This window comes from Akanthomyces muscarius, chromosome 4 (assembly GCF_028009165.1).
Source record: "Akanthomyces muscarius strain Ve6 chromosome 4, whole genome shotgun sequence".
In the NCBI taxonomy this organism is placed as follows: domain Eukaryota; kingdom Fungi; phylum Ascomycota; class Sordariomycetes; order Hypocreales; family Cordycipitaceae; genus Akanthomyces; species Akanthomyces muscarius.
This window is the reverse complement of record NC_079244.1, coordinates 2,184,396-2,208,009: the sequence shown is the minus strand read 5'-3', so window position 1 is coordinate 2,208,009 and position 23,614 is coordinate 2,184,396. Positions and strand designations below refer to the sequence as shown.

General features: G+C 54.0%; 8 protein-coding genes across 8 annotated transcripts; 5 read left to right on the top strand and 3 right to left on the bottom strand.

Annotated features, from left to right (window-relative positions):
• Positions 1 to 691: 691 nt before the first annotated feature.
• On the top strand, positions 692 to 2,450 carry LMH87_011403 (uncharacterized protein; the record flags this gene model as incomplete). The annotated part of the gene is made up of 6 exons (XM_056200538.1): positions 692 to 728; positions 793 to 850; positions 1,124 to 1,194; positions 1,464 to 1,583; positions 1,643 to 1,987; positions 2,296 to 2,450. 6 exons carry the CDS (start codon positions 692 to 694, stop codon positions 2,448 to 2,450), a joined length of 786 nt encoding a protein of 261 aa, XP_056052377.1.
• A 6,430-nt stretch (positions 2,451 to 8,880) lies between these two features.
• On the top strand, positions 8,881 to 10,056 carry LMH87_011402 (uncharacterized protein; the record flags this gene model as incomplete). Its single annotated transcript, XM_056200537.1, has 2 exons — positions 8,881 to 9,354; positions 9,421 to 10,056. 2 exons carry the CDS (start codon positions 8,881 to 8,883, stop codon positions 10,054 to 10,056), a joined length of 1,110 nt encoding a protein of 369 aa, XP_056052376.1.
• A 1,522-nt stretch (positions 10,057 to 11,578) lies between these two features.
• On the bottom strand, positions 11,579 to 13,663 carry LMH87_011401 (uncharacterized protein; the record flags this gene model as incomplete). The annotated part of the gene is made up of 4 exons (XM_056200536.1): positions 11,579 to 11,850; positions 12,198 to 12,515; positions 12,598 to 12,889; positions 13,094 to 13,663. The coding sequence occupies 4 exons, from the start codon at positions 13,661 to 13,663 to the stop codon at positions 11,579 to 11,581; spliced, it is 1,452 nt and encodes a 483-aa protein (XP_056052375.1).
• A 2,576-nt stretch (positions 13,664 to 16,239) lies between these two features.
• On the bottom strand, positions 16,240 to 17,413 carry LMH87_011400 (uncharacterized protein; the record flags this gene model as incomplete). Its single annotated transcript, XM_056200535.1, has 3 exons — positions 16,240 to 16,950; positions 17,015 to 17,089; positions 17,411 to 17,413. 3 exons carry the CDS (start codon positions 17,411 to 17,413, stop codon positions 16,240 to 16,242), a joined length of 789 nt encoding a protein of 262 aa, XP_056052374.1.
• Positions 17,414 to 17,837: 424 nt separating this feature from the next.
• Positions 17,838 to 19,007, top strand: LMH87_011399 (uncharacterized protein; the record flags this gene model as incomplete). The annotated part of the gene is made up of 1 exon (XM_056200534.1): positions 17,838 to 19,007. The coding sequence occupies one exon, from the start codon at positions 17,838 to 17,840 to the stop codon at positions 19,005 to 19,007; it is 1,170 nt and encodes a 389-aa protein (XP_056052373.1).
• Positions 19,008 to 19,238: 231 nt separating this feature from the next.
• Positions 19,239 to 19,676, bottom strand: LMH87_011398 (uncharacterized protein; the record flags this gene model as incomplete). The annotated part of the gene is made up of 4 exons (XM_056200532.1): positions 19,239 to 19,259; positions 19,315 to 19,413; positions 19,478 to 19,570; positions 19,629 to 19,676. The coding sequence occupies 4 exons, from the start codon at positions 19,674 to 19,676 to the stop codon at positions 19,239 to 19,241; spliced, it is 261 nt and encodes an 86-aa protein (XP_056052372.1).
• A 225-nt stretch (positions 19,677 to 19,901) lies between these two features.
• LMH87_011397 (uncharacterized protein) lies at positions 19,902 to 20,281 on the top strand (the record flags this gene model as incomplete). Its single annotated transcript, XM_056200531.1, has 3 exons — positions 19,902 to 19,916; positions 20,025 to 20,106; positions 20,160 to 20,281. The coding sequence occupies 3 exons, from the start codon at positions 19,902 to 19,904 to the stop codon at positions 20,279 to 20,281; spliced, it is 219 nt and encodes a 72-aa protein (XP_056052371.1).
• Positions 20,282 to 20,319: 38 nt separating this feature from the next.
• LMH87_011396 (uncharacterized protein) lies at positions 20,320 to 23,559 on the top strand (the record flags this gene model as incomplete). Its single annotated transcript, XM_056200530.1, has 1 exon — positions 20,320 to 23,559. One exon carries the CDS (start codon positions 20,320 to 20,322, stop codon positions 23,557 to 23,559), a length of 3,240 nt encoding a protein of 1,079 aa, XP_056052370.1.
• Positions 23,560 to 23,614: the final 55 nt, after the last annotated feature.

Below are 23,614 nucleotides of genomic sequence, written 5' to 3'. Positions count from 1 at the left end.
ATCTCACCATGTACCTACTCTCTCCAAGTTACCCATCGACTTCCTCAGCTGCTCATCACCACTCCCGTCTCTCTTGAATCGCTTCAGCCAGGCCGCGTCATCTTCTGCTCGTCGCAAGAGCGTCAATAATCCTCAAACGGCGACCGTGAATACCACATGTAGCCCACCTTTTGTCCGCACCCATCACAACACCTCTTCTCATCTAACAATAGCCACTTATAATGACCGGTAAATAGCATGATTTCTCTAGGCCGACCCAACCATTCGGGACGGCTAGTTCGCTACCGCTGTGGGCCGGCCTATGTGCGTGGTCTCAATGCAACGTCCGGCGCAGAAGTCTCTGGCCGCATCTCCACCAACTGCCTCGCCTCCCCAAGATAACCACATTGTCCGAATACCTCAAATACTCACCAATGTATACTCGTCTGGGCTTATCCAACAAGAACTCCCCAAAAGGGGTGAATTGCAAGCAAAGCAAAGAACATCACTGGACTCGTTGTAGCGGCCGCCACAGCAGCCCGAGTCTCAAGTAGGGGAGGACAGAATCAAAAGCGACGGTGACAAGTTGCGACGCCACTCTTTCCACGCTACCACAAAAGGAATCCGTGTATAGACAGTACGCACTCTTGTCTCGCATCTATCGAGCACTCTTCCGCCACTCGCATGTATAATGCCAAAGATATACAATGCGATGGGCTTGGCCCAACACACCGCGGAACTGCCCACTGGTAGGCCACTGCTTTGCGCCGGCCGCACTGGAAGTTACCTTGATCTTTGACACATACTACCCAGCTAAATATGGACGGTCTACTTTGAAAGCGCCGGCCACATGCCCTAGCCCGTCGCTGCGGTAAAGGGTTGCAAATGGCCGCGCTTCCAGCGTCGGATCATGCGCCCGAATCCTGCACCAAGGCGAAATCGCTTTCCGCTCTTGCGCATCGAGCATGTCTCCTCATGGTACTTAAAGTCGCTATGCCCGTTCCTTCCCCAAGCACAGGTTTCTCTTCCTTGGCCCGACCTTCTAGTCAATCCCAACGCCATGCAACGTGCAGCTCCTTACCATGCATTGACTACGACCTGCCCCATCCAGCGACAGCAACCACGAGGCGTGGCCCTGATGGAGACCACGACTCCAGCGAGACCTGGCCATATTTACCCAGACCAGAGATGAGGCTCGATTGTCAGGGGTTCCATGTAACGAACCCTTTAATGCACTGCACTCAAACCCCGGCTGCCGAGCCGTGAGGGGGCGAACGGTTTCCCTCGGCCAGGCAATGAAGCGAAGAAAATCGATAGTACCAGAACTGCGCCTCAACCCGTTGGAAAGTCCTGTTCCAGAAGTCTGCGCCGAAGCAGTGTCTCAATTTATTCGAGTGGAACCCTTCTTCCCCAATTTCCACGCAGCATGGCTCGGTCGTGAAACGCTGAACCAGGCAGAACAAAATGGCTAACAACAGAACAAGGTGGCTGGGCATTGGTGTTCAGGGGAGCTAGAGCAGCACTCTCTACATATGCCACGCCGCCCACACAAGTAAACTTTCAACATCAAGTCTCGGAAGGGAAAAGAAGCTTACATATCTTGGGTATGCTCATTGCATCCATCGTTCCGGCCAGCGCTTTGTCAACCCACCCTTCAGTGTAGCCACCACCAAAATCAGTAATCCAAGCATTGCTGCTCTGCTCGATCAAGACATTTCCCGCCTTGACATCGCCGCAGACTACACCTGCTTTATAGAGACTGGAAAGCGTGACGGCCAATTGTCGAGACCACTTCATTTCCGCACTCATTGGAGGGTCGTCGGTTTCCTTTGGGAGGACTCTCGCAGACAATGGGCGGTCGGCACAGTCAACATAGGACAGCAAAATATCGAGAATGAACTTGTGTTTATCTATCACGACACTGTGGACGCAATAAAGCTTCAAGTGGTTGTCGTAGACCCCAGCTGCAGCAATCGCCGTGTAGCTTTCAAGCTCTCCTATAGCTTTGGTACTAGAGTGGCCAGGCTTGTAAAAGCATTCGGTTGCCTGTCGTCGATGTCAAAATCTCTGGGTTGTTTAAAGAGTGCATCCTCTGGATCTTTAAAGCTGAGGATAATTCTAGCAGGGTCTTATAAGTGTGTTCACTTTTCTAGATCGTCGAGAAAAGCCTCGTCAATACGGCGGAAAGACGGACGACAGGGTGGCTTGTCGCTAAAGATACGACGGGGCAGTAGCTTTTTATCGATGATGTCGAGATCAAAGATGAAAAAAATTGGGGAAAAGATGCTGTTCCAGAGAGATTCGCGTATACTTTAGTCGCCCGGCGGCGGAGGAGCGAGCTCAACAAGCAGTGGTTGCAACGGCTTCGTAATCCACTCAAAGGCATCAGTTTCGTGTATGTCGCCTACAACTTCTTCGCCGAATCGAAGAACCTCGAGATATGCCGAGTATTTTTCCGTCATGGTAAGTGAGTTGACAACGTTTAAAGGTGATATTTGAATGTAGAAAACTTTGCCGTTCCGGCGGACTTTAAAACCCGCATTCTGGTCATCCTCATGTATGCTTGTACTGTGATGTTACATTTTGTATGCTGGCAGGCTCGCCATATTTCATCTTACATATGTCTATGATGTAGTCTAAGGTCCCTGGTCCAAAGAATGATTAAAGGAGTAGGGAAATGTCCTTCGAGACAGTGCGCAGCAATAATTAGGCAGTCACTGAAGATGGGTGGGCCCAGACAGGGCAGCGGCGCGATGCGCTCTCGCGCTGCTATGAAGAGCGCCTTGGATGTAAGTTGTAGAGGCTGTAGACCAGTTCACGTCAAAAGTTCATACCTCTAGTCAAATGATTGCTTATTGGTACTTGGCTGTTTCATTAGTAACCCAAGAATAGCACATCTTCATTCCTAGCGGCCACACGAAAACTGAAACAGAAAACTGACGGGCAAAGTTTCGTAGGGCTGCCCCTCATACGAGTCGGCGCCCGCTACCAACGGACCAATGGCTAATAGATCGCTTTAGCCGACATTTCTTGCTAGGCATGAGGCTAGATTAGCACCATTCGTTTGTCCATCGCTTCGCGGCGGAGTCAAAGTCATTGACGTGTTGTTATTGGCAGCCAACGAGGTGCTGCCACGGATCGGCGTACTACAAGCCACGGACATATATGTGCAAAATCGGGGTGCATAACAGAAAATAGATGCATCCATCCCACCTGCCGTCGTCTCAGGTCATGCAATGCAACACGAACGTTGGACCTGACAGCCATTTTCTAGATTTCAAAGACCAGCGCCGTTTGCTTCCTAAAGCCGGATGTCGCTGCCGTGCCGTGGTTGCGCCGTCAAGTTTTGCGTGAACCGCCGAGATGCTGCGAGTAAAGGTTTTGGCGGCATCCCGAGTGTCAACCCTGAACGTTGGAGCTGTATTCGGGACGGCTCCTGACCATTGCCTACACTGATGCGCGGATGAATGAAATGATCCTCCCCGGCCGCGGAGACGTCGACCAGAGGACGAGGCAGAATAGGGCAAGCGGCCGGAGATGCTGAACCTCAGATGTGAACCCCCCACCCGGCCGCTGCGTTTCTGGAACGCTTGTTGGTGCCCTTTTTTCGAGACGGTCCAAGGTAGTTTGGACTACTGGTAGACGACGGTAACATCGCGGGCTCTCTGGCCATGTTCCAAGTGGGCGTAGAGCAAGTGAGAAATACACTACGTGACTGCCCATCGGCCGCTACGAGGCTGGTCCATGTCGCCACTCGCCGCCGTCCGTACAATGACGATTGGCTGCAAGCCCCTGACCTTGGCCGGTTGAAGAACAGATGGGGCGGCCTATGGTAGGCATGCACGCAACGCACACGATGTCGTGTGCGAGAACTTGCCCAGTTGCGGGCCCGCCTTACGACGGCCGCGGGCCAGGGAAGCTGAAGCTGTTCTGGCATGTCGAGATACGCAGCATGAAGTCTCTCGTTTCAAGAGTGGCCAAAGCTGCAAGGGTGCCTCTCCATCGAGGACCCCCCCCCCCCCCCCCCCCCTAGACGATTGCGGCCACAACTCGCACGTACGCCGATGCACCGTCCTCTCTACACGGAAAGTGGTATTTTCCATTTCTCATTTCAGCGTGCATTGTGCCCGGCCCTAGTTTAGCACGTATGTAGGTCGCTCTAGCTAGCTTGACCAGGCAAGGCGTCCCGGGTTTTACAGAATTCTGTAAAAGGAAGCTAGTACCTGACCAGGGTGCGGTGCAGCGCCACCATTTTCTTCTAGTGTGCATATCATGAAATTTAGCCGTGGTCCCCGTCGGCAGTCGAAGAAAAAGCGCGAGCGATTGGATGGCTCGAGGACAAAAGAGAGCCTCAGACGAGACGAGAGGGAAAAGGGAGAGACAATGGACAGCGTATACATGGGGCTAATTTTTCATCCATCCGAAGCTTAATTATTATAAACCTGGGTTCGCCTGATATAGAATTGGGGGCTGCAAGCCGCGTACTATAAACTAGATTGTCTCTGCGCCAATGAAATGAATAGAAAACAGTGTGTGTGTGTTTCTTTTCGCCAAGATTTGTGTGGAGAAGCCGTTTTTCTCAACCCATCAATAATACTTTTGTGCAATGCAGAGAATGCCATGCATATGCACCATAGACAAGAGCCAGCGCAGATGATCAGGGCAAGGGTTGCAGTACAGGATTGTTTTGTGTAAATAGTCATCGACAGCGTGCATACATCCATATGCAAGCTGCAGAAACCGCGCCATGTCGGGTAAAACTGTCGACAGACGGCTCCGGTTTGTGACTGGTAGCGAATAAAGTGCTTGTCATATCGTGGCTGACGCTACACAAAGCAGCAGGAAAAAGACCGCCACGGCTGTTGTCCGCCTTCTATTACGGTTCAAGTCGGCGCTCTTTTATCCGTCTTGGCTACGTAAATCCCTCTCAAACTCTGGCGCCACAAGGCGCGCCGATATCTGCTGGGGACCTTTAAAATACTGGTTCTTCTTTTGGTGAAATAGCCGATTTCTACGGATGCAGCTCCATTCCATATGGAGACAGGGGGAGAGGGCATGGGGCGAAGTGAGTTCGTTTTTTCTTCAGGACCCGCCATAACGAACAAAAGATCTTGTAATAGCGCAAGGGGGTGGACACGAACCCAGCTTGCTGGGGATTAAAGGAAAGCTTTCCACGGCGTAGTTGCATAATTTTGTTGCTAAAGAAGCTTGGTCCATCGGCCGTCGGTAACAGGAACAGGGGCCCTGCCACCCCCTGGGTGGTTCGAGAGAAGGTGAGGGTCTTGATGAGGGGGGGCCAAGAACATTCACACAGGGCAATCCCACTGGTTCGGTCGTGGCGCTGTGCCGGCCGGGTTGCCTCCATTGCCGTCGGGGGGGAGGGGGGCGGAGGAGATTGATACGCGACTGGTGGGGGGCTCGCGTGCGCCTTGTAGAATGCTCCTTGTTGCAATCTAGGCAAGGAAGGTCGTTGCCTTGGGAAAATCTTCAGCGTTACATTGCGCTGGAACAGGGCAGGGTAGTCATGAAGAGCTCGAGAGGCCGGGTTGGGGGAATTGGAATTGCTGGTCACTGTCATGGCCGGAGATGCGCTCGCAGAATTGCTGATAGACTGGCCAAACCGTCTCTCGGGTGGGCATCGATCCGGTCCGGTCATTGCAACGATTATGGGGGGTTGAGCGGGTGATGTGGTATTGTTGGAACGGTACTAATGCCGCTGGGTCAGTTGTGCATGTCTGTCAAGTAATGAATTCAACGGTTGTCTGTGGCTCGGGCTGCTGATCATGGCTGGACGAGCTTCGGGCAAAGATAGATGGCAATGTTATTCCAACAGACCAAATCTCGTCTGTGTATAATTAGAAAAGCAGTCTGCCTTGGCCATGTCGTTTGAAAGACGAGAGAGGGCCTCGCAGAAGACGAGATACAATAGAGAGAGGCCTTTTCGATGCGGGTAAGCGATTGATCATGTGTGTAATTTGGAGCTGCATATCTGTACGACACCGAAAAGAACGCAGGATGGATGACGGGTCGGCATCCTTGTGTTGCCAGGAGCGTTGCACTGCGGTACACTGCGTGGCCTTGCTGAGCCTAGCTCCAAGACTCGGAAGCTTTCTGGAAAGTTTCTAGGAATGTTTCTGGCTGCAGGGGTCGAGTATACAGTTGAACAACCTGAACCGAGGGACAGGGGGGAGGAGAGGAGGAGACAGGGCTGTCCGTTGCGGTGACATTCGAGATCAATACCTGAGACGCAGAAGTTCCGCGGGCATAATAAAGGGCCAAGAAAAAAAAGATGAAATCGCCCCGTTGTATTTATATGATGAACACGAAAGCAATGCGCCGGGGATGCAAAATCGGGTTTGCATAATGTCGCGGATTGTTTGAGATGGTGCGCTGCCCCCGTGTCCAGTGTGTTGCAGCCCAGCATTCGAGGTGTGTCCCGGGGAAAGGACTTTGCAGCCGTCCCGGCGTCGTGTATATTCGAACATGGCGCGCAAAGAGGAAAGAGGCTACAGTTTGGGGTAGAAAGGCCACAGGAGAGGGCACGCTGACGAAAGGGAATAAGGAGGCTCTGAAGCCTTGTTGGGGGCAATGGAAATAGCCGCTGCCCTGTGCATGGGAACGTACATGTGGTGGTGGACGATGCGTCAGCTCACTCACCTGCAGCACCGGGGGGACGGGGGGGCGTTTGATTTTAGGGCCATGGCTAACTATTTAGGACCATTCATTAGGAGGCTGCACGTGTGATGGGCGAGGAAGAGATGAGATGAGACGGAGGTTTTTGATGTCACTGGGCAGTGGACTGGATGGCTCAAGCTGTGTGCGTCGCCAATTTGGTAGCGAGCAAGGGCAATTCCCAGCAGGCGGATCGATTGGGTTTGGGTGCTCCGGTAGTTACTGGCAAGTACGGATAGATACTTCTTCAGCACAGACGATATCGAGAGACAAGACAAGGGATGGATTGGGGCTGGTAGTTACAGGGCTTGCGCAAGGGAGGAATGTCTCTCTTCTTGCCCCGTCCTCGGTGGTGCCATTCAGCTGCGGCTTTTCTGGCATTCCAGTTGTCGAGCCATCGAGTTGCGCAGCGTGGCAACGAAATGGCGGACGGCGTGTGGTGGACTTGACTTTGCATTTGCCATGTTGACCAGTAACGTACCTTGGCGATGAGTAGTGGACTTGTGGGCTTCTCGTCCTTCCCGCGGCGGGCTAGTCCAGGCGTCCAGGGCTCCCAGGTCCCCAGAGCGCGCCATTCGCAGGAGGGCCAGCCCACTGTAACTGGGCTTCTTCTCCACTGGAAGCTTACTGGTACAGGTCGCCGTCTTGGCTGCCGTTTTTTGGGGAGTGACGACGACCGGGTTTCTGTCTGCTGTCAGCACCTAATTTATTCTGCGTGCAGCAGCGCGAGGTGGCTTCTTGGATTGTGGTGGCTCGTACAACTATACTCCGTCCTAAAACCCATCCATATTTCAAATCCAGAGGAACGGCAAAATCCGGTCATCTTCCATCAATCCTCTTCTTCTTCTTTTTCGCCGGGTTGCCGCCCACGTTTATCGCACAGCGTGGCGGGACCCAGTTGCCAGCCTGTGTCTCACCCCAGGTGTGCCCAGCCACAGCCATCATCGCCCATCCATCCCCATCCCCATCCCATCCCATCCCATCCATCCATCCACCTTTTTCGTCGGCCGGCCTCCGGGCCTCCTCGGGTTTCTCCATCTCTGCCCATCTCTGCCCAGTAGTTACTCTGAGTACTGGTATCCATATCCCTGCTTCCCACTTCTCGGAAACTCACTCCCCCCGTGTCCCCTGTCCAGCCCGATAGATGCATACTGCTAGGTACTGGACAACTTTCCCCAACAGCCAGTACTGCAACCAGACACCGAAGGTCCCCCAAGTAAAGCTGGTAATGAACACACGGTGTGCGGTGCGTATGCCGAGCCAGCCGTCCACCTTTCTCGTTGTATCGCCAGCAAGACTCGAAGGGGGGGGGGCTCTTGCATGCATGTCTAAAAGCCCTGGCCAGGCGGTTGCTACATCACTTTTTTTTCGCCCCCAGGCATACTGGCACATAATCATGACACCAGGTGTGGCCCAGCGAATCCGGCATCTTCATCCCACTTGGCTGGCTCCCAATGCTACGCTGGGCTGGCTGGTCCCAAAAATAACTAGCACCATTTCGCTCTTCCTGGTCGCCAGACCTTGCAGGGGGGGTAGGGACGAGGACGAGGCCAGGCGATGCAATGGCCAGTTGCCCACCCATCCTCCCCTGCTAGCATCCTTTTTATTTCTTTTTATTTTATTTTCTTTTTTCTTTACCGGTACTGGTACGACTCCTTCTCAGCGAGGCTAGACACCTTTCCAACTGCCTAGATACTTGGATGCTCCACGCCGTGGTGGACTTGGTACTCGCTCCGGCAAAAAGACGCCGTTCGTTTTCCTGTTGCTTCTTCCTTCTCACCTTGTCTCTCCTTGACTGAACTAGACTCACTAGTTTGGGCTTGGATCATCTCTGCCAGTGGCTCAGATTTGCTTTAATTATCACCAAGCCTGCGTCGTCGTTTTCCGTGGCCTCTTCGTCTTCCGGCTTACCTCACTCCCTTCACTTCTCCCTCAGGCCCTCCTCACTTTTCAGATAACAGTCAAACGGGTCTGACAAGTCGGCGACTTTGCCAACGGCTTTGCTTTCTTCAATCCTTCTTAAAATTCTTTTTCAACGACTCCTTCCTTCGCTACATCTGCATATACGGCCATTTTACTGAACCCACCACGAGCTTGGCCTGCGACATCCAACCCGTCAAGTCGCCCGCCAAACCCTTGGCAGATCGAAGCAGAGGGCCAGCGACTTTTTTTGAGCTCCTCATAGATATATTCCCTTTAGCTGGCGTCAACGCCAACCACATCGTCACCATGGTATACGTCGCCCATGGCTCCCCGGAGCTCGACGCGCAGTCGCAGTACAAGATGATCATCGCCGTCTGCGTCGTCATGTCTTCGCTGGCCACCATCATTGTCGGCGCGCGCCTCTACATCCGCAAGAAGAACAACCGCATCGCGGGCGACGACTGGATGTCGATCCTCTCCCTCATCTTCGCCATTGCCTACTCGATCCTCTGCATCGTGCAGACAAAGTACGGCCTCGGCCTGCTGCCCGCCAAGCGGCCCAAAGCCAACATCACCGCGTACACGCGTGTCAACTACGCCGGCCGCCCCATCTACCAGGTCGGCATCAGCTTCTTCAAGATTGCCCTGCTCATCAGCTACCTGCGCCTGCTGCAGGGCACCGACAATCGCATTTACCGCATGGTCGTCTGGGGCACCATTGCCTTTGTCTTTTTGAACCACTTTGGCAGCGCCCTTGCCCTCATCTTCAACTGCAATCCGGTACGGCTAGACAACTTTCTCTTGCAGATTTAATCCCGCTGCAGCGTCACTGACAGATTCCTCCAGATTGACAAGTCGTGGAACCCTGAAAAGTCGGGCACCTGCCTGCCCGCCGTCGCCTCGTTTACCGCCTACGCCGTGCTCACCATCATCTCGGACGTGCTCGTCGCCGTGCTGCCGATCCCCGTGCTGCTCAAGCTCAACATCCGGCTGGAGAAGAAGCTCGGCCTGATGGGCATCTTCGCGCTGGGCCTGTTCACGACGCTGTGCTCCATCCTGCGGTACACGCAGATCAACCGGATCCAGTATGGCGACCACGACTCGACCATGCTCGTCGTCTGGGGCGTCATCGAGTTCAACGTCGGCAACATGGTCTCGTCGCTGCCCTTCCTCGCGCCCGTCTGCCTGCGCAAGGCCAAGGACTACCGCACCAAGCACTCCAAGTACGCCTACGGCTCGCACGGCGACAAGAGCAAGAGCCGCGGCGGCCCCGGCGGCATCAAGGGCAGCGAGGCCTACAAGCTCACCGACGTCTCCCAGGACCGCAGCGCCTTTGCCGCCTCGCAGACGCACGCCTCGTCGGGCAGCGAGGAGAACATCCTGCAGAAGAACAATGCCATTATGAAGTCGGTCACGTACAGCGTCCGCGTCGAGGACGACGACGAGCACATTGGCCACGCCCAGCCGGCAAACCACATCTAACGAGGCTGTGTGGCTACAGCGATCCGGCACCTGTGCCACACGAAAAATATCCCCATGAGCATATACCACCACCACCACACAGAACATATTCGCGCATTGCTTCTTCATTATTCTAGAGGAGCAGAAACTATTTGCTGCTTCAAACAACTCTTTTGGCTGGAAAAGGAAAGGAACCACTTTGTCTTTTTCGCTTTTTTTTTAAACACGACTCGAGGATTGCGCACGTCTGACCGCATGTCCCAACGACTACTTTCAAGATATCTCCTTTGGACTACAATTGTCAATTTACTTTTTTGGACAACATTTATTTTATTTCACTACAACTTTTCTCCTTCGCGGGAGCTACGGGGCGTGTACGAAGACGGAAAAGGCACGGAGGCAGCACATAATGTACAGTACATAGCGGGGATGAACAAGAATCAAAACTGAATTCAGATCTCACTACTATTTGCCTCGATTCTCTGTCTGCCGTGAAATTTGAAGGGGATGCCGAGGTGTGGGCAAGTGATCTGCTTCCAGGGTCTCGGTACCACTGCAGAAGCGCATCGTCCTGCAGCTTTGACGTTTTTTTCCTTCGCAATTACCGGCTTGCTTTCTTTTTCTGAGGTGATCTTTTTTCTCTCTTCTCTTATAGGATATTTGCTTCTGTCCAAGGTCGAGGCTCCTCTCCCCCGCTTTCGCCTAGAAGCCTGGCGGTGATTTTTTTTGCATCACTGGTACCGTTGCGGTGGTTGCGGCGGGGCGCTGGGCCGAAAAGCAAGCATCCCCAGGCGATTTGCATTTACATCCCTTGTTCTTGGGTGCTCGGCCCTTGACCAAAAAGAAAGAAAAACTCCAGGGTGGGAGGGGATCGATGATCCGGCTTCTGCCAAATTAATCACCACACCTGTTCTCTGCCAGCATATATATTTCCTTTTTCGGAGTTTGGAGCGTCTGTGTGTTTGCACCCCTTGGGGGCCAGCCTTCCAGCCCAGCCCAGCCCCAGCTGGCCACTCTTTTTTTTCTCTTCCCCTCTGAGGTGAGTGAATACGCACGGACGAAAATGATGAGCGACGAAAATGATGTGCCGGGAAGCAAGCCACTTGAGCGTTTTTAGCGGGCGAGCTTGACCCCCAAGTGACGACGCCACGAGGAGCTTTGTCAAAGTGGCGGCGGGCTTGGTGTGGCGACTTGGTGGATGGCATGATTTTCGCACCGTTGTGGCCACACTGGAGCCGCAATCCGGAGCTGTTTTACTTTTTTGTCACCGTTTGTGCCTTTGATAAGGAGCGTTGGTCTAATCTGGCTCGAGGTACCAGTACATCCAATGGTGTAAGCTTTGCAGCCCGTGTGGCAATCGCTCCAGGAAATTGTATCAACAAGTCACATGTCGAATTTTGACAAACTCGCAACTGGATAGCGGGCGTGCTGTATTCAAGAAGCAGCTATACATGCCGGGGGGGAAAAAGCAATTCACACGAAATCCGGCCAGATCCATATAGAATGCCTGCCACGTTCATTATCAACACGATCAATGAGACCCTCAGCTGGGCTCTTCGTAGTTGAGATTCTTCATGCGCGGCGTCAGCAGCGGGCTCTTCATCGTCATCTTTTCGAAATCGTGCGCATCGTGGCCCGCCTGTCGCGAGGCGAAGATGCCAGGTCGTGCGCGCATAATGACCGACGCCTCGTACCGTGACAGCGCCTCGCGGAGCTCCGTCGTCGTGGTGCTGCCAGCCTTGACCAGCTGCGGCACGACGTGCCTGTCAAAGTCCTCTACATCGGCCAGCGCGTGGTTGGCGCCGTCGCCACGGACTAGGTAGTACAGCAGGTTAGCCTCGGTTTGTTGCAAGACAAAATTACCCCGCCGCCATGGCGAAAAAAAAAGAAAAATGTCTGCCCTTTTCTCGACATTGGCATGTCATCTTGTCGGCAGAAGCTGAGTGCCTTGTCTCGCCTATTCTCGGTGCTGAGACAAAAGCTGGCTAGCGCCTGGAGGGGTCCCGCCCACCGTGCAGCAGCACATGAATTCATGCAAGGGACGGGACCCTGACCAGGCGCTCGGAACCGGTGTGGCTTTTCAATAACGGCGAAAATTGAAGGAAAAGAAACAACCAAAGCATCCGAGGGCAAAGATACGAGATTGCAAAAAAAAAACTTACACATGGTCATCACATGAAGCGAGTCGCCCATCAGCACTGCGCGGCCGCTGGAGCGCAGGTCCTCGGGCGGGACCCAGTCCATGAGCTTGAGGCCCTTGACCTCGTCGTCGTCGCACACCTTCATCGCGATGGACCTGAACGGTTCCGCCCACGACGCGCCAATGCTCCTGAAGAGCTCCACGCGGCCCTCGTTCGTCTCGGGGATGGCGGTGGGCTCCTCCTGGCCGCGGAAGCCGGCCGCCTGCTCGAGCCACGAGATGCAGATTTGCAGCAGGTAGTTGTCGGTGCTCTCTTTCGTGTTGCCGGGAGCATCAAGGACTGGCGCGTCATCCCATGTCAGCTTGAAACCCTACGGAGACGTTTCGCCCTGCCAAAGATGGCGCCAAAGATGGAAACTTACTGCTAAAGTAGCCAAACGAATTGTCGTGGGAGCTGGTGCCGTGTAGGAAAAAGGGGTCCATCTTGCGCAGCCCGGCAATCTCCTCGGGCGTGCAGGACAGCTTGACGCCGAGCATGCGGATCGGCAGCGCCTTTGTGTGCTCCTTGTCCTGCTGGGCGAATAATTCTTTGCGGAGGAGCGACTTGGCGCCGTCGCAGGCGACGACGAGGCTGCCCTCGATGGCAGAGCCGTCTTCAAAGTGAGCCGTGATGGAGTCGCCGTGATCCTCGGACGCAGTAAAGTTCATGTTCCACTGTCAAGGTCAGCAAACCAAACTAAATAGAGATTGGTACATCGGAAGGCCGTCTCATGCCCCGCGTGGTGATTGTAGAGGCGCTCGCCACTGGCGGGCATGAAATCGATGCCAAGCTGCGATTACACAGATGCCCCGAGGACCGGTGATGAAGCCAAGGCACAAAACGAAAAGGAAGCTACGTCAGCCATGGCGTTTCCGTACCTCAATGTCAAGATTCGTCGCCAGCAGGCTCCGGAGGCGTTCTCGGGTCACACGCAGGCGGGCCGTCTCGGGCGCGGGTGGCGCCGCCGCGATGCGCTCCGCCGTCGTCAGGTCGTAGTAGGGAAACCGCGAGACGCTGCCGTCCTCGACGGCCCGGCGGTCGACGCAGGCCATGGCGCGCAGCGTGTCCGGGTCGCCCAGGCCGTCGGGCAGCAGCGCGCGCATGATGGGCAGCGCCCAGTTGAGCGTCAGGCCCCAGCCGACGCCGCGGGTCGTGAAGTCGGCGTCGCGCTCCAGGATGCGAAAGGCGACGCCGCGCCGGCGCAGCGACTGCGCGAGCAGCAGCCCGCTGGGGCCGGCGCCGATGATGAGCACCGGCGGCTGCGCGCCGGTGCTGTGCTGTCCGTTGGTGGCGATTGTGGTTTTGGAAACGGCTGCTTCACCGTTGATGGTGGTGGTGGCGCTGTGGCCGTCGAGGTGGCCTGCATCGCCGCCGTCACCCATACTGGCGGCGGGAGTTTCTTTTCCACTCGAAAACTCCTCGCCGCGTCTGGAAATACGATTGCCCATGGATTTGGCGCAAGTCCTGCGTTTTTGTACTGAAAACACAGACAAATAGTAGCACGGCTGGGCAAAATTCACTGGCTGGCCCTGGCGTTACGTCGCCGTCCCAATGCGGAAAGATTGTAGCGTTGCGAGAAAGCAGGTCGAGTATCTCGACCAGACAAGAGAGCAATAGACTGCCGATACCTGGGGAATGAGAAGCCAAGCAATCAAGCCGACAAAGAAAAGAAGAGATTCGATAATTGTCGCCGCTAGAGCCAAGCTTGTAAGAACAAATGTCAGCTTGCGACGTTTGGTCAGTTGGACGAAAATGATGACAGTCAGCCAACGCAACGTCGGAACAAAAACTGGTAATAATCGCGGGGTCTGCCCAAAAACCCGAGAGCGAGGCTTCCAAACTGCCCCGATAAACTATTTGTTATTTGCCCCCTTCTATACAGTCCCCGTTCTCCCCCCGAGCCTTGCGAGGGAAACAAAAAGGCCGCCTGGAGGACGATTTCATCGCTAGGCCAAAAGCAACACACACCAGGCAATCAATCTTTCATTATTAGGGCCGACTGTCTTGTTTCTTGCTTAGCTTATTAAACCCCCTCCAGTTCGCCGGCTCCATGTCCTTCCCGGGCACTGCTCCCGAGTCCCGTTGCGCATTCAATCATGCAGAAGCAGCCGCGTCTGCCCAATTGTTGCGCCACACAGTCACATCCAAGCCCCTCGCTGCCAGCTCAGAAAATGAAGCAAGGCTGCGTAGACCAGACACCATTTCGTCGGCGCGTCACATCGCAAGTCCCAGCAAGTTCGTTCTCGAAATAGCGGATATGCGGCCCACGGTTTTTTTTACCCTCGGCGAGGCTGTCAGCTGGTCTTCGTTTTCCTGCTGGCAGGACCAGGCACCAACAGTCCATCACTTGCACGGCTCGGTGCTCGAGGAGCACCATCATCATGCCGGGGTAATTATGCATCTTTTACTACCGCTCCAAAGATAGAAGCGTGGCTCTTCTTCTTTCGTACCTCCCTTTTCTTTCGACAGAGAAAAAAGCCACCCTTGTGTCCAGCCTCTCTAGTTATTAGTCTCGTCAGTTAACCACCTGTAGAGAGGAGCCCTGCTGCTCGCCCATGTTCCGCGGCCTTGGTCCTATTCGCGGCAACACTCCTCGATACCCCAGTCTGCCCCTTGCAAAAACCATCGCCATAGTGTCCGGTACCGTTGAGCTCGTCCAGGATGTCCGCTGCCCAGAGCAGTCAGCCTCGGCCCTATTCTACGACACGGACTCGTAGAGGGAGTGGAGTCTCGCCTTGCAAGGGGGGGGGGACCACCGTCAGCATGGAAGAATTTAATGATCAAGGGCCATTGCCACGTTGGATCCATGTCGGTACGAAAAAACGTAAATGTATGCACATATCCCGTAGTCCGTCGCTCTATCCCCTGCCCAAGGTGGGGGGGGCATGGAGCCTCTACTTCTGCACCGCGTTACTGGCGTGGCAATGCTCGAGTCCGTATCTGGTTCCATATACATTGCATCGTGCAGACGCTGATGCAGGCGGGCAAGCGGGCAGGGCAAGCCGGTTTCAAGTATATCAAAGTGCTGCCATGAATCGCCGTGTCATCGCAGTACGCTATTGCAGAGCGCCTTGCAAGGTGAAGAGCCCTTTCCGGTCAAGATATCCACAAGTCGTGCCGAATGGGCGCAGCCCGTCCCATCCCACGTTGCCTTCCACTCAACAAGCTTCAACCGCATGGAGCTCAGAAACCGCATCTTGGCAGCCGCAGCCCCTGCCGCAGTGGGCTAGATCAACTTTGCCCTGGCATCAATTTTATTTTATTCTTCGCAGGATGCCAAGTCAATAAAGAGGAGACAAGAGAGACCGACTTGTTTTACCCTGCCCCTCAAGTTGCGTATAGCGCCGCCACTTTGCCTCGAGCGCTGACATGGCGTCCACAAGCCAGTAATGGGGGAGTTCTTTGGCCCCTGCGGTACATGTTCTTTCTCGCCTGTCAGAGGGGCATGCCTTGACACTCTCGTCCGAGAAAAACGTTCTGACCTTGGTCCGGGTCCGGAGATTCGTTAGCTTCGAGTACACCAATGCAGTCAATCACCACTTAGCATCTCAACAGCTGACAGGGAATTCAATAGCAATCTACTGGCAGCACAAGTTACTTCAGGAACTCCCTTACCGTTCGTTATCTTTGGGTGAGTTATCGGCGCAGCATAAACCCACAAGGTGTTATAGATGTCAGTCGCTGCAGCCCTTTCTTCGTCGATCCGGACCTCGGCCGCGTATGACAGTCACTCTGCAGTGCTGTGCGACATCGTCGCCGAGACCGTAAGAGATGGTTTGGTCGAGCATAGGATATGCTTTCCGCACAACATGCCTTGCAAAGCAGCAAGCAAGAGACTGACCAGCTCATCTCTTACCAAGAAGTATCGCATTTTTGTTTCACTATACATAGATAACAGGGCATGTATGTGGACGCATTCAGATCATATGGCTTAAAATTTTATTCATTTTTTTGTCATGACCTAAACCTGGTAACACCGTGGATCCCTTTTTAAAACCCCAATGCAAAACGGGTATTACATTGCTTAAATCTTGGTAGCAGCCTCGAGAGCCTTCTGCTTCTTCAGGGTGCGCATCTGGGCCTTGGCGCCCATGATACCACCACCCCACTGCTTGCGGGCACCGTCGTGCTTGTCCATGAAGCCATCCTTGATGGTGGAGACGAGCTTGGAGAGCTCAGTCTTGTCCTCGGAGCGGACCTCGGTGAAAGCGAGGACAGCGGCGGTCTTCTTGTGGACGACCGTGCCGAGACGGGCCTTGCCCTTGACAACGGCGTAGGGGACACCCATCTTCTTGCAGAGAGAGGGGAGGAAGACGACGAGCTCGATGGGGTCGACGTCGTTGGGGATCAGGACGAGGGAGGCCTTCTTGTTCTCAATGAGGCCGACAACGTGGTTGAGACCGTACTTGACGGTGTAGGGCTTCTTGGAGACATCCTCCTTCTTCTTGCCCTCCTTGACGGCGGTGGCCTCCTGGAGGAGGCGCTCCTTCTTCTCGGCCTTGGTCTCGGGGCGGTACTTGTTCAGGAGCTTGAAAGCCTGAGCAGCGGTGTTCTTGTCGAGGACGTGGGAGAACTGGGCGATGGCAGGGGGGACCTTGACGCGCATCTGAAGAATCTTCTTCTGGCGCTGAAGGCGAACGTACTCGGGCCACTTAACCATGCGGGACAGGTTACGCTTGGGCTGGATGTCCTGGCCGATACCGAAGTTGCGGGGGCGGCGCTCGATGAGAGGGTTCTGCACAGGCGTCAGCGACACATTTTCGAGTCGGTCACGGCCGGGGTTCCTGGGTGAAACAAACCTTGGGAGCCTTCTTGGAGCCAGCCTTTCCCTGAGGGAAAGGGGCGGGGGCGACCTTCTTGCCAGATTTGGGGGGCTGTCATTGAGAAAAGAAGACATCAGCATTGTGCTCTACCAAGCAGGTCTTCTCTGAACTCTAACGAGACTTCGCATCGTCCGTTGCATTTCTGCGCAGGCGCGTGTACGAAAGTCTCCAGCCAATTCAACCCATTGAAACCAATCTTTCTCGAAGTGATATCGTGGAAGAAAAAATTTCGATCGGGTGCGTTATGCCAGCGCCGGCGACGACGAGGGTGAATCGGTATCGCTTTGCGCGCGGTATCAACTGTGCCGAAGCACAATTGACTCACATAACTGTGGCCATGAGAGAGAGGTTATTCCATGTTCAAGTACTCACCATTTTGACGGATGGGCGGTGATGCTCTGGGGTGTGGTTGAGCAAAAGTTGGAAGTGCCTTCAGAATGACTAGGAAAGAGATATTGCACTGGTGGGTGAAAAATTAGGGCTTTCGGTGGGCCAGTGCCACAGTTTGTGGGTTACTGTTCGCTTCTACTGTGGCTTGTGTGTGGCGGTGTCGACTGTATCACGTGATCTCGTGATGCGCGTGGCGCAACGCCTCTTACCCTATACTCGAAAAAAGTTGATTATCAAGTCAAGAAGAATCTGCCTGTGACTTGCATTCTCAAGACGCGAGCTTACCCCGGACATTCCAAGATACCTGAGGGGCCCAGCTTTTATCACCTTGCGGACAGCTTTTGTTGGAGGAGCACAGCTTTCCATAAAGATATCTCATACGTTTGCTTGCCCAGCATCACCTCATATAATGCCGCCCTCACTATGCGTAAGGTGCAACTCACAAAAGGCTGTCGTCAAGCGGCCCAAGAACCACCACAAACTTTGCAAGGAGTGCTTCCTGGCAGTGTTTGAGGACGAAGTTCATCACACCATTATCTCATCCAACCTATTCTTTCGAGGCGAAAAGATCGCCATCGGTGCATCAGGCGGCAAGGACTCAACTGTCCTAGCTTCGGTGCTCAAGACACTCAACGAAAGACACGACTATGGACTCGACCTCGTACTACTCAGTGTGGACGAAGGTATCAAGGGATACAGAGACGACTCGCTCGAGACTGTCAAACGCAATGCAGTACAGTATGAGATGCCCCTACAAATCGTTGGCTACGACACACTATATGGCTGGACCATGGACCAGGTTGTCGAGACCATCGGGAAGAAGGGAAATTGCACCTACTGTGGTGTTTTCAGACGACAAGCCCTCGACCGTGGCGCAAAAATGCTAGAGATCAAGCATGTCGTCACTGGCCACAACGCCGACGACATCGCCGAAACAGTTCTTATGAACCTGCTTCGAGGAGACCTGTCGCGCCTGTCAAGAAGCACTAGTATTGTAACGGGGAATTCCTCCAATGACGTCAAGAGAAGCAAACCGCTCAAGTACGCCTACGAAAAAGAAATCGTCTTGTACGCACATCACAAAAAATTGGACTACTTCAGCACCGAATGCATTTACAGTCCCGAGGCCTTCCGCGGAACAGCGAGAAGTTTAATCAAGAATCTTGAGAAAGTCCGGCCCAGCGCTATTCTGGACATCGTTCGCAGCGGCGAGGACCTTGCTCGCCTGACCCCGGACAAAGGCCAGGCAGCATGTGCGTGCGACGAAGGGGAAGGTGCTGGCGGCTGTGGTTCTGCGAATGCACGAACCTCTGGAGGCGAGCTGGCACAGATGGAAGCTAGTCTCGGGCAGCAGAGCGACAATACCGCACTTGAGACCGAGATCACGTCAAAACCCAACGAGGCCGCTGTCAAGCTGCCCGTCCGACCAAGGCAACGTAAAGGTCAAAGACGAGAGCCGCCGGCCCTGCAGACGCTCGGCAGATGTGTTCGCTGCGGCTACATGTCGAGTCAAGAAATTTGTCAGGCATGCACATTGGTAGAGCGGCTGAACAAAAACAGAGCAGATATAGCAATATAAATAACAACGCCATGCGGGGTTCGCGGACCTCCACTGGCTACTTCCAGACAAAAAGAAACGAATATGCTGATATGCTGTGTCGCGAGCAGGCTTTCTAGTTTTCATCTTTTTTTCTATTACTGCCAGTATGGCCCCTGGCTGACAAGGCTTTTTATGTACATGTGGCTGCAGGGTTTGCCTTTGCGCCCAGTTCGTTGACTTCCATTCGGTTCTTCTGCTCGGTCGATTCGCCTAGTTGTAGCGCTTCTCGAGCTGTGAATAGTTAGTTCCCCGTTCAGTGTCTAGGACAACAGTCGGTCCAGCTTACCTTCCAGCCATTAGAGTACTCGAAGCCGAAGGGAGCCTCGGGCTTGTCTGTCTGCCCACGTGGTCTCCCTGTAAGACGGTTGTCACGCTCCATCATTTGCTGTTGAATACGTCAGCGTTGCTTGTCGCGCGAGTAAAGACCTATCGAAAGAGTCGAGGCTCACCTTGTCCCACTGGTCGAGGGAGTAGCGAGGACGCTTGCCATCATTCTGCCACGTACGAATGGCAGCGAGGCCAGTTCCCGTGGCACCAAACATCTAGAAGAGCTCATTAGCTTCCGGCGCTCTGTCCGCAGCAGCTATACTCTCAACATACGACAACCATGATGGCGTAGGGCAGGAAAGTCTCGAAAGGGACGGGCATGTTTGCGGCTTGTCGTGGGCGCGGAGTAAATCAATGCGTAGTTGCCGGTTGTATCAGATGTCGATTAACAGATTTGCCCTGCGGCTAAAGAGCCAATCGATGTCGTGGCTGCGTTTTTGCTGTCGAGCGACCGGGCTTGACGATTCGTCGTGATCAAAGGCTCAATTCGGCCTTGGCGTAGCTTGCTCCAGTGTATGCCTGAGGCCCCAATACCAGGGACAGGAAATGCGCGACTGCACAGTTAGCGTGGTGTGGGACGCGCACGGTCCCTGACGCCGGAAATTGCTGGCTTAGTTGGCGAGGGGCCAAATCGCGCGCACTGTACGTCGCCAACCGCGACAGTGGCAGATCTGGGAGACGCGACAGTCTGCTCAGAATATAATTGCGACTTTCTCTAGCACAAAAGGTTTGCGCAAGCTGCATCTGCACGGTAAGCTTCCTGCTACTGCGCAAAGCGCCATAGACTGACCCGATATTCGAAAGACACCCCTATTCGCTCCTTGATGAGAATCGCGCCGTCGCAACGACACGATGCCTGCAGCTTGTCGCAGTCCTACAATCAGTCGCAAGCCACAGAATTGACCGATATGCACACGTCAGAATAATTTGGAATAGTCAGTAGAACCTGTCAGTCGAAAACAGAATGGCGAGCGCCCAAGATATGGAAGAGCAGCTTCAGCAAAGCGTCATGATTTCAGAAGATGGAGCATACGATTCCTCTCCGTCTGGGCCTGGGGCAGCAAATGCGACCTCACATAATGACGACGAAGAGATGAGCGATCGCGATGCCTCTGGGGAGGAAATCGAAGAGGGAGACGAGGACGCCGAAGGAGAAGAGGACCACGACCTTCTTCAGCAACAAATAAACCCAGGACACCGATCCATAGTTGCCAGCGCAAAGCCCCCTAGCGACGAGGAGGAGGAGGAGGAGGAGGAGGAGGATTCTAATGATGATGGCGTCGATCTCGTCAAGATACGACCCGAATCGGACGAGGAGCGTGAAAGCGAAGCTTCAACGCACGAGAGCGAGGCCGGGGAAGACGAAGAGGCAACCGGTTGGGAGGAAGAAGTCGATGAAAGGGACGAAGAAGACGAGTCCGTCGCTAATCTCAGCAATGTTTGTACATTCTGCAAACAAGATGAGGAGCACGACCCAAGCGAAGACTTTGAAGCATATTTATCGTGCAAAAGGTGTGGCGACCATGCTCACCAGCAATGTGCTCGGCACGCAGCAGCAATGACGGAGGAGAACAACGCTCAAAACTGGAAATGCCCCGAGTGTATCGATAAATCATCCGATGAGGAAGACGATGCCGACGCTGCAAGCACTGCTGCCTCGGATACAAAGGCATCCCAAGCAAGCGGTGGTACAGGCACCGTCTCTCGCGCAGGACGCAAGAGAAAATCTTCGCCCCTACAAGACGGGGATGAAGACGACGTGATCACAGTTCGGAAGCGCCGACGAAACTTCTCTGTCGAGGCCAACTCGACACAAGATACGGCAGATGGCAATGAGCCCACAAGGAATCGCGCCGCAAGGCAAAAGAGCACTCGACAACCTCTCGTTACAGTTGAGAAGCAATCACGGCACTCTTTGATTCTCAAGTTCCATGTCCGACCTGGCAACCTAAAAGAATTTTTGTCTCGACGGCGGCGGGACCGGAAGCGCACGAGCACTGTCCGAACGCCGCGACCGATTACACAGCAACCCTCTTCGGCTGGGTTCGACGTACCGATATCTGCTATGCCAACACCGTTCAGCTCTGATGTTTACTCTCAGCCTTTTTATTCATTTTTCGACAAAGAAACAGACGAGGCAAAGGGTAAACCGTACGGTGGTATATTGACCGAGGCGGAAGCAGATACATCCAAGACCTTTCCTACACCTGACGACCGCAAACGATTTGACAAAGCCAAGCAACAAGCCGAAGATGAGTGGCGGGCCCGTGTGCTCGCTATGCAAGCCGAACAAGATATGCCTGTTCGACGTCACAAGAAAAACAGTGAGCACGCGAGTCAAATTGAATGCATCGAGTTTGGCGGGTGGGAGATTGAAACTTGGTATGCGGCACCATATCCTGCAGAGTATAGCAGAAACCGCGTCCTCTACATATGCGAGTTCTGTCTCAAGTACATGAACTCGGACTATGTCGCTTGGAGGCATAAGCTGAAATGTGGTACCAAACACCCGCCTGGCGACGAGATTTATAGAAACGACTCCATCTCGGTATTCGAAGTGGACGGCCGCAAACACCCGGTTTACTGCCAAAACCTCTGCCTTCTCGCCAAGCTATTTCTGGGCTCCAAGACACTATACTATGACGTGGAGCCTTTCCTATTTTACGTCTTGTGCGAGTACGACGACTGCGGATATCACTTTGTCGGCTACTTCTCGAAGGAGAAGCGGGCAAGCAGCCAGAACAATGTCTCGTGTATTCTGACGCTTCCGATACACCAACGCAAAGGCTACGGCAATTTGCTCATTGACTTCTCCTACCTTCTCACGCGAGTAGAGAAGAAGACCGGATCGCCGGAAAAACCGCTCTCTGACATGGGCTTGGTGTCATATCGAAACTACTGGCGACTGCGACTTTGCCGTTATTTCCTGGACATTGTTGAATCTGGGGAGTTCAAGACGGATGGATTGAGCATAAAAAAAATGTCGGATGACACTGGAATGACGCCCGACGATGTTATTTCGGCCCTCGAAGGTCTCAGAGCTCTTGTGCGTGACCCTGAGACAAGGCTCTACGCGTTCCGAATAGACTTGGAGTACTGTCGCAATTATTGGGCGAAATGGGACTCCAAAGGCTACGTCAGGCTTAAACCCGAGGCCTTGGTTTGGACTCCATACGTGATGGGTAGATCCAATGCCGTTAATTTCGAATTTGGACCTCCCATCAACGCTATCGCGCCTCGTGAGGAAGACGAAGCCAAATTGTTAGAAGGGTCGAACGGAGTCAATACGGAGAAATTGGAGCAGACGAATGGGAACAAGGCCGATTCTCATGGTGACGAAGCCGAAATCGCCTCGGGACCAACGACATCCGTCGAAAAAGATGATCCGGAAGAGAAGGCCATCAAGTCTGAGGATGAGGTGATGAAGGACGCTAATGAGGAAAGCACGGAGACGTGGGATGCTGCCTACAAGGATGTCCCGGCCACTCGATTCGAAGTCTTCCCTGCCGTTGGCGGAAACCGCCGAGACCGTAATCGGCGCCGCTCATCGACCAACAATGGCGTTCCTCGAAAACGTGGCCGTCCACCACTGAGTCGTGCGCGGAGCAGCTCTTCTCGACGGAAAAGTGGCGGCACAGGCCGTGGCCCTGGGCGATTTCCTAAGGGCACTAAGAAGTCTGACTATGGTAACGCAGACAGTGGGCCTGGAATGCCGCCTGGCTGGCAAGGTGACGCAGATGCCCAAGTCGATGGCGAGGCTGTCAATGTGAACATGGAAGAGGAGCCTGCTCAGGATGAGGTACAAGTTCAGCTGCTTGGGTCGGGTAGGGGAAGCGTCGCCGCAGAGGACGACGAGGAGTCTGCCGAAGAGTCTGGCGCCGAGCAAGAGGATGAGGAAGAAGAATTAGAGAACGACGAGGAGGAAGAAGAGGAAGAGGATGACGAAGAAGAAGAAGAAGAAGAAGAAGACGACGAAGAAGAACAGAACGACGACGAAGAAAGTGACGGGCACGATGATGCGGAGGAAGCGGAGGCAGAGGCAGAAGATGCAGAAGATGCAGAAGATGCAGAAGACGCAGAAGACGAAGAAGACGCGGAAGACGCGGAAGACGCAGAAGAGGAAGACGACGCCGGAGAGGAAGAAGACGAAGAACCAGAAGCTCAAGAAGAAGGGGATGTCGACGCCTCTGGCGAAGAAGAATAGTATTCATCGACGGACTTTTTGTATTCATAATAACTAGTTACGGAACGGGGGCTTC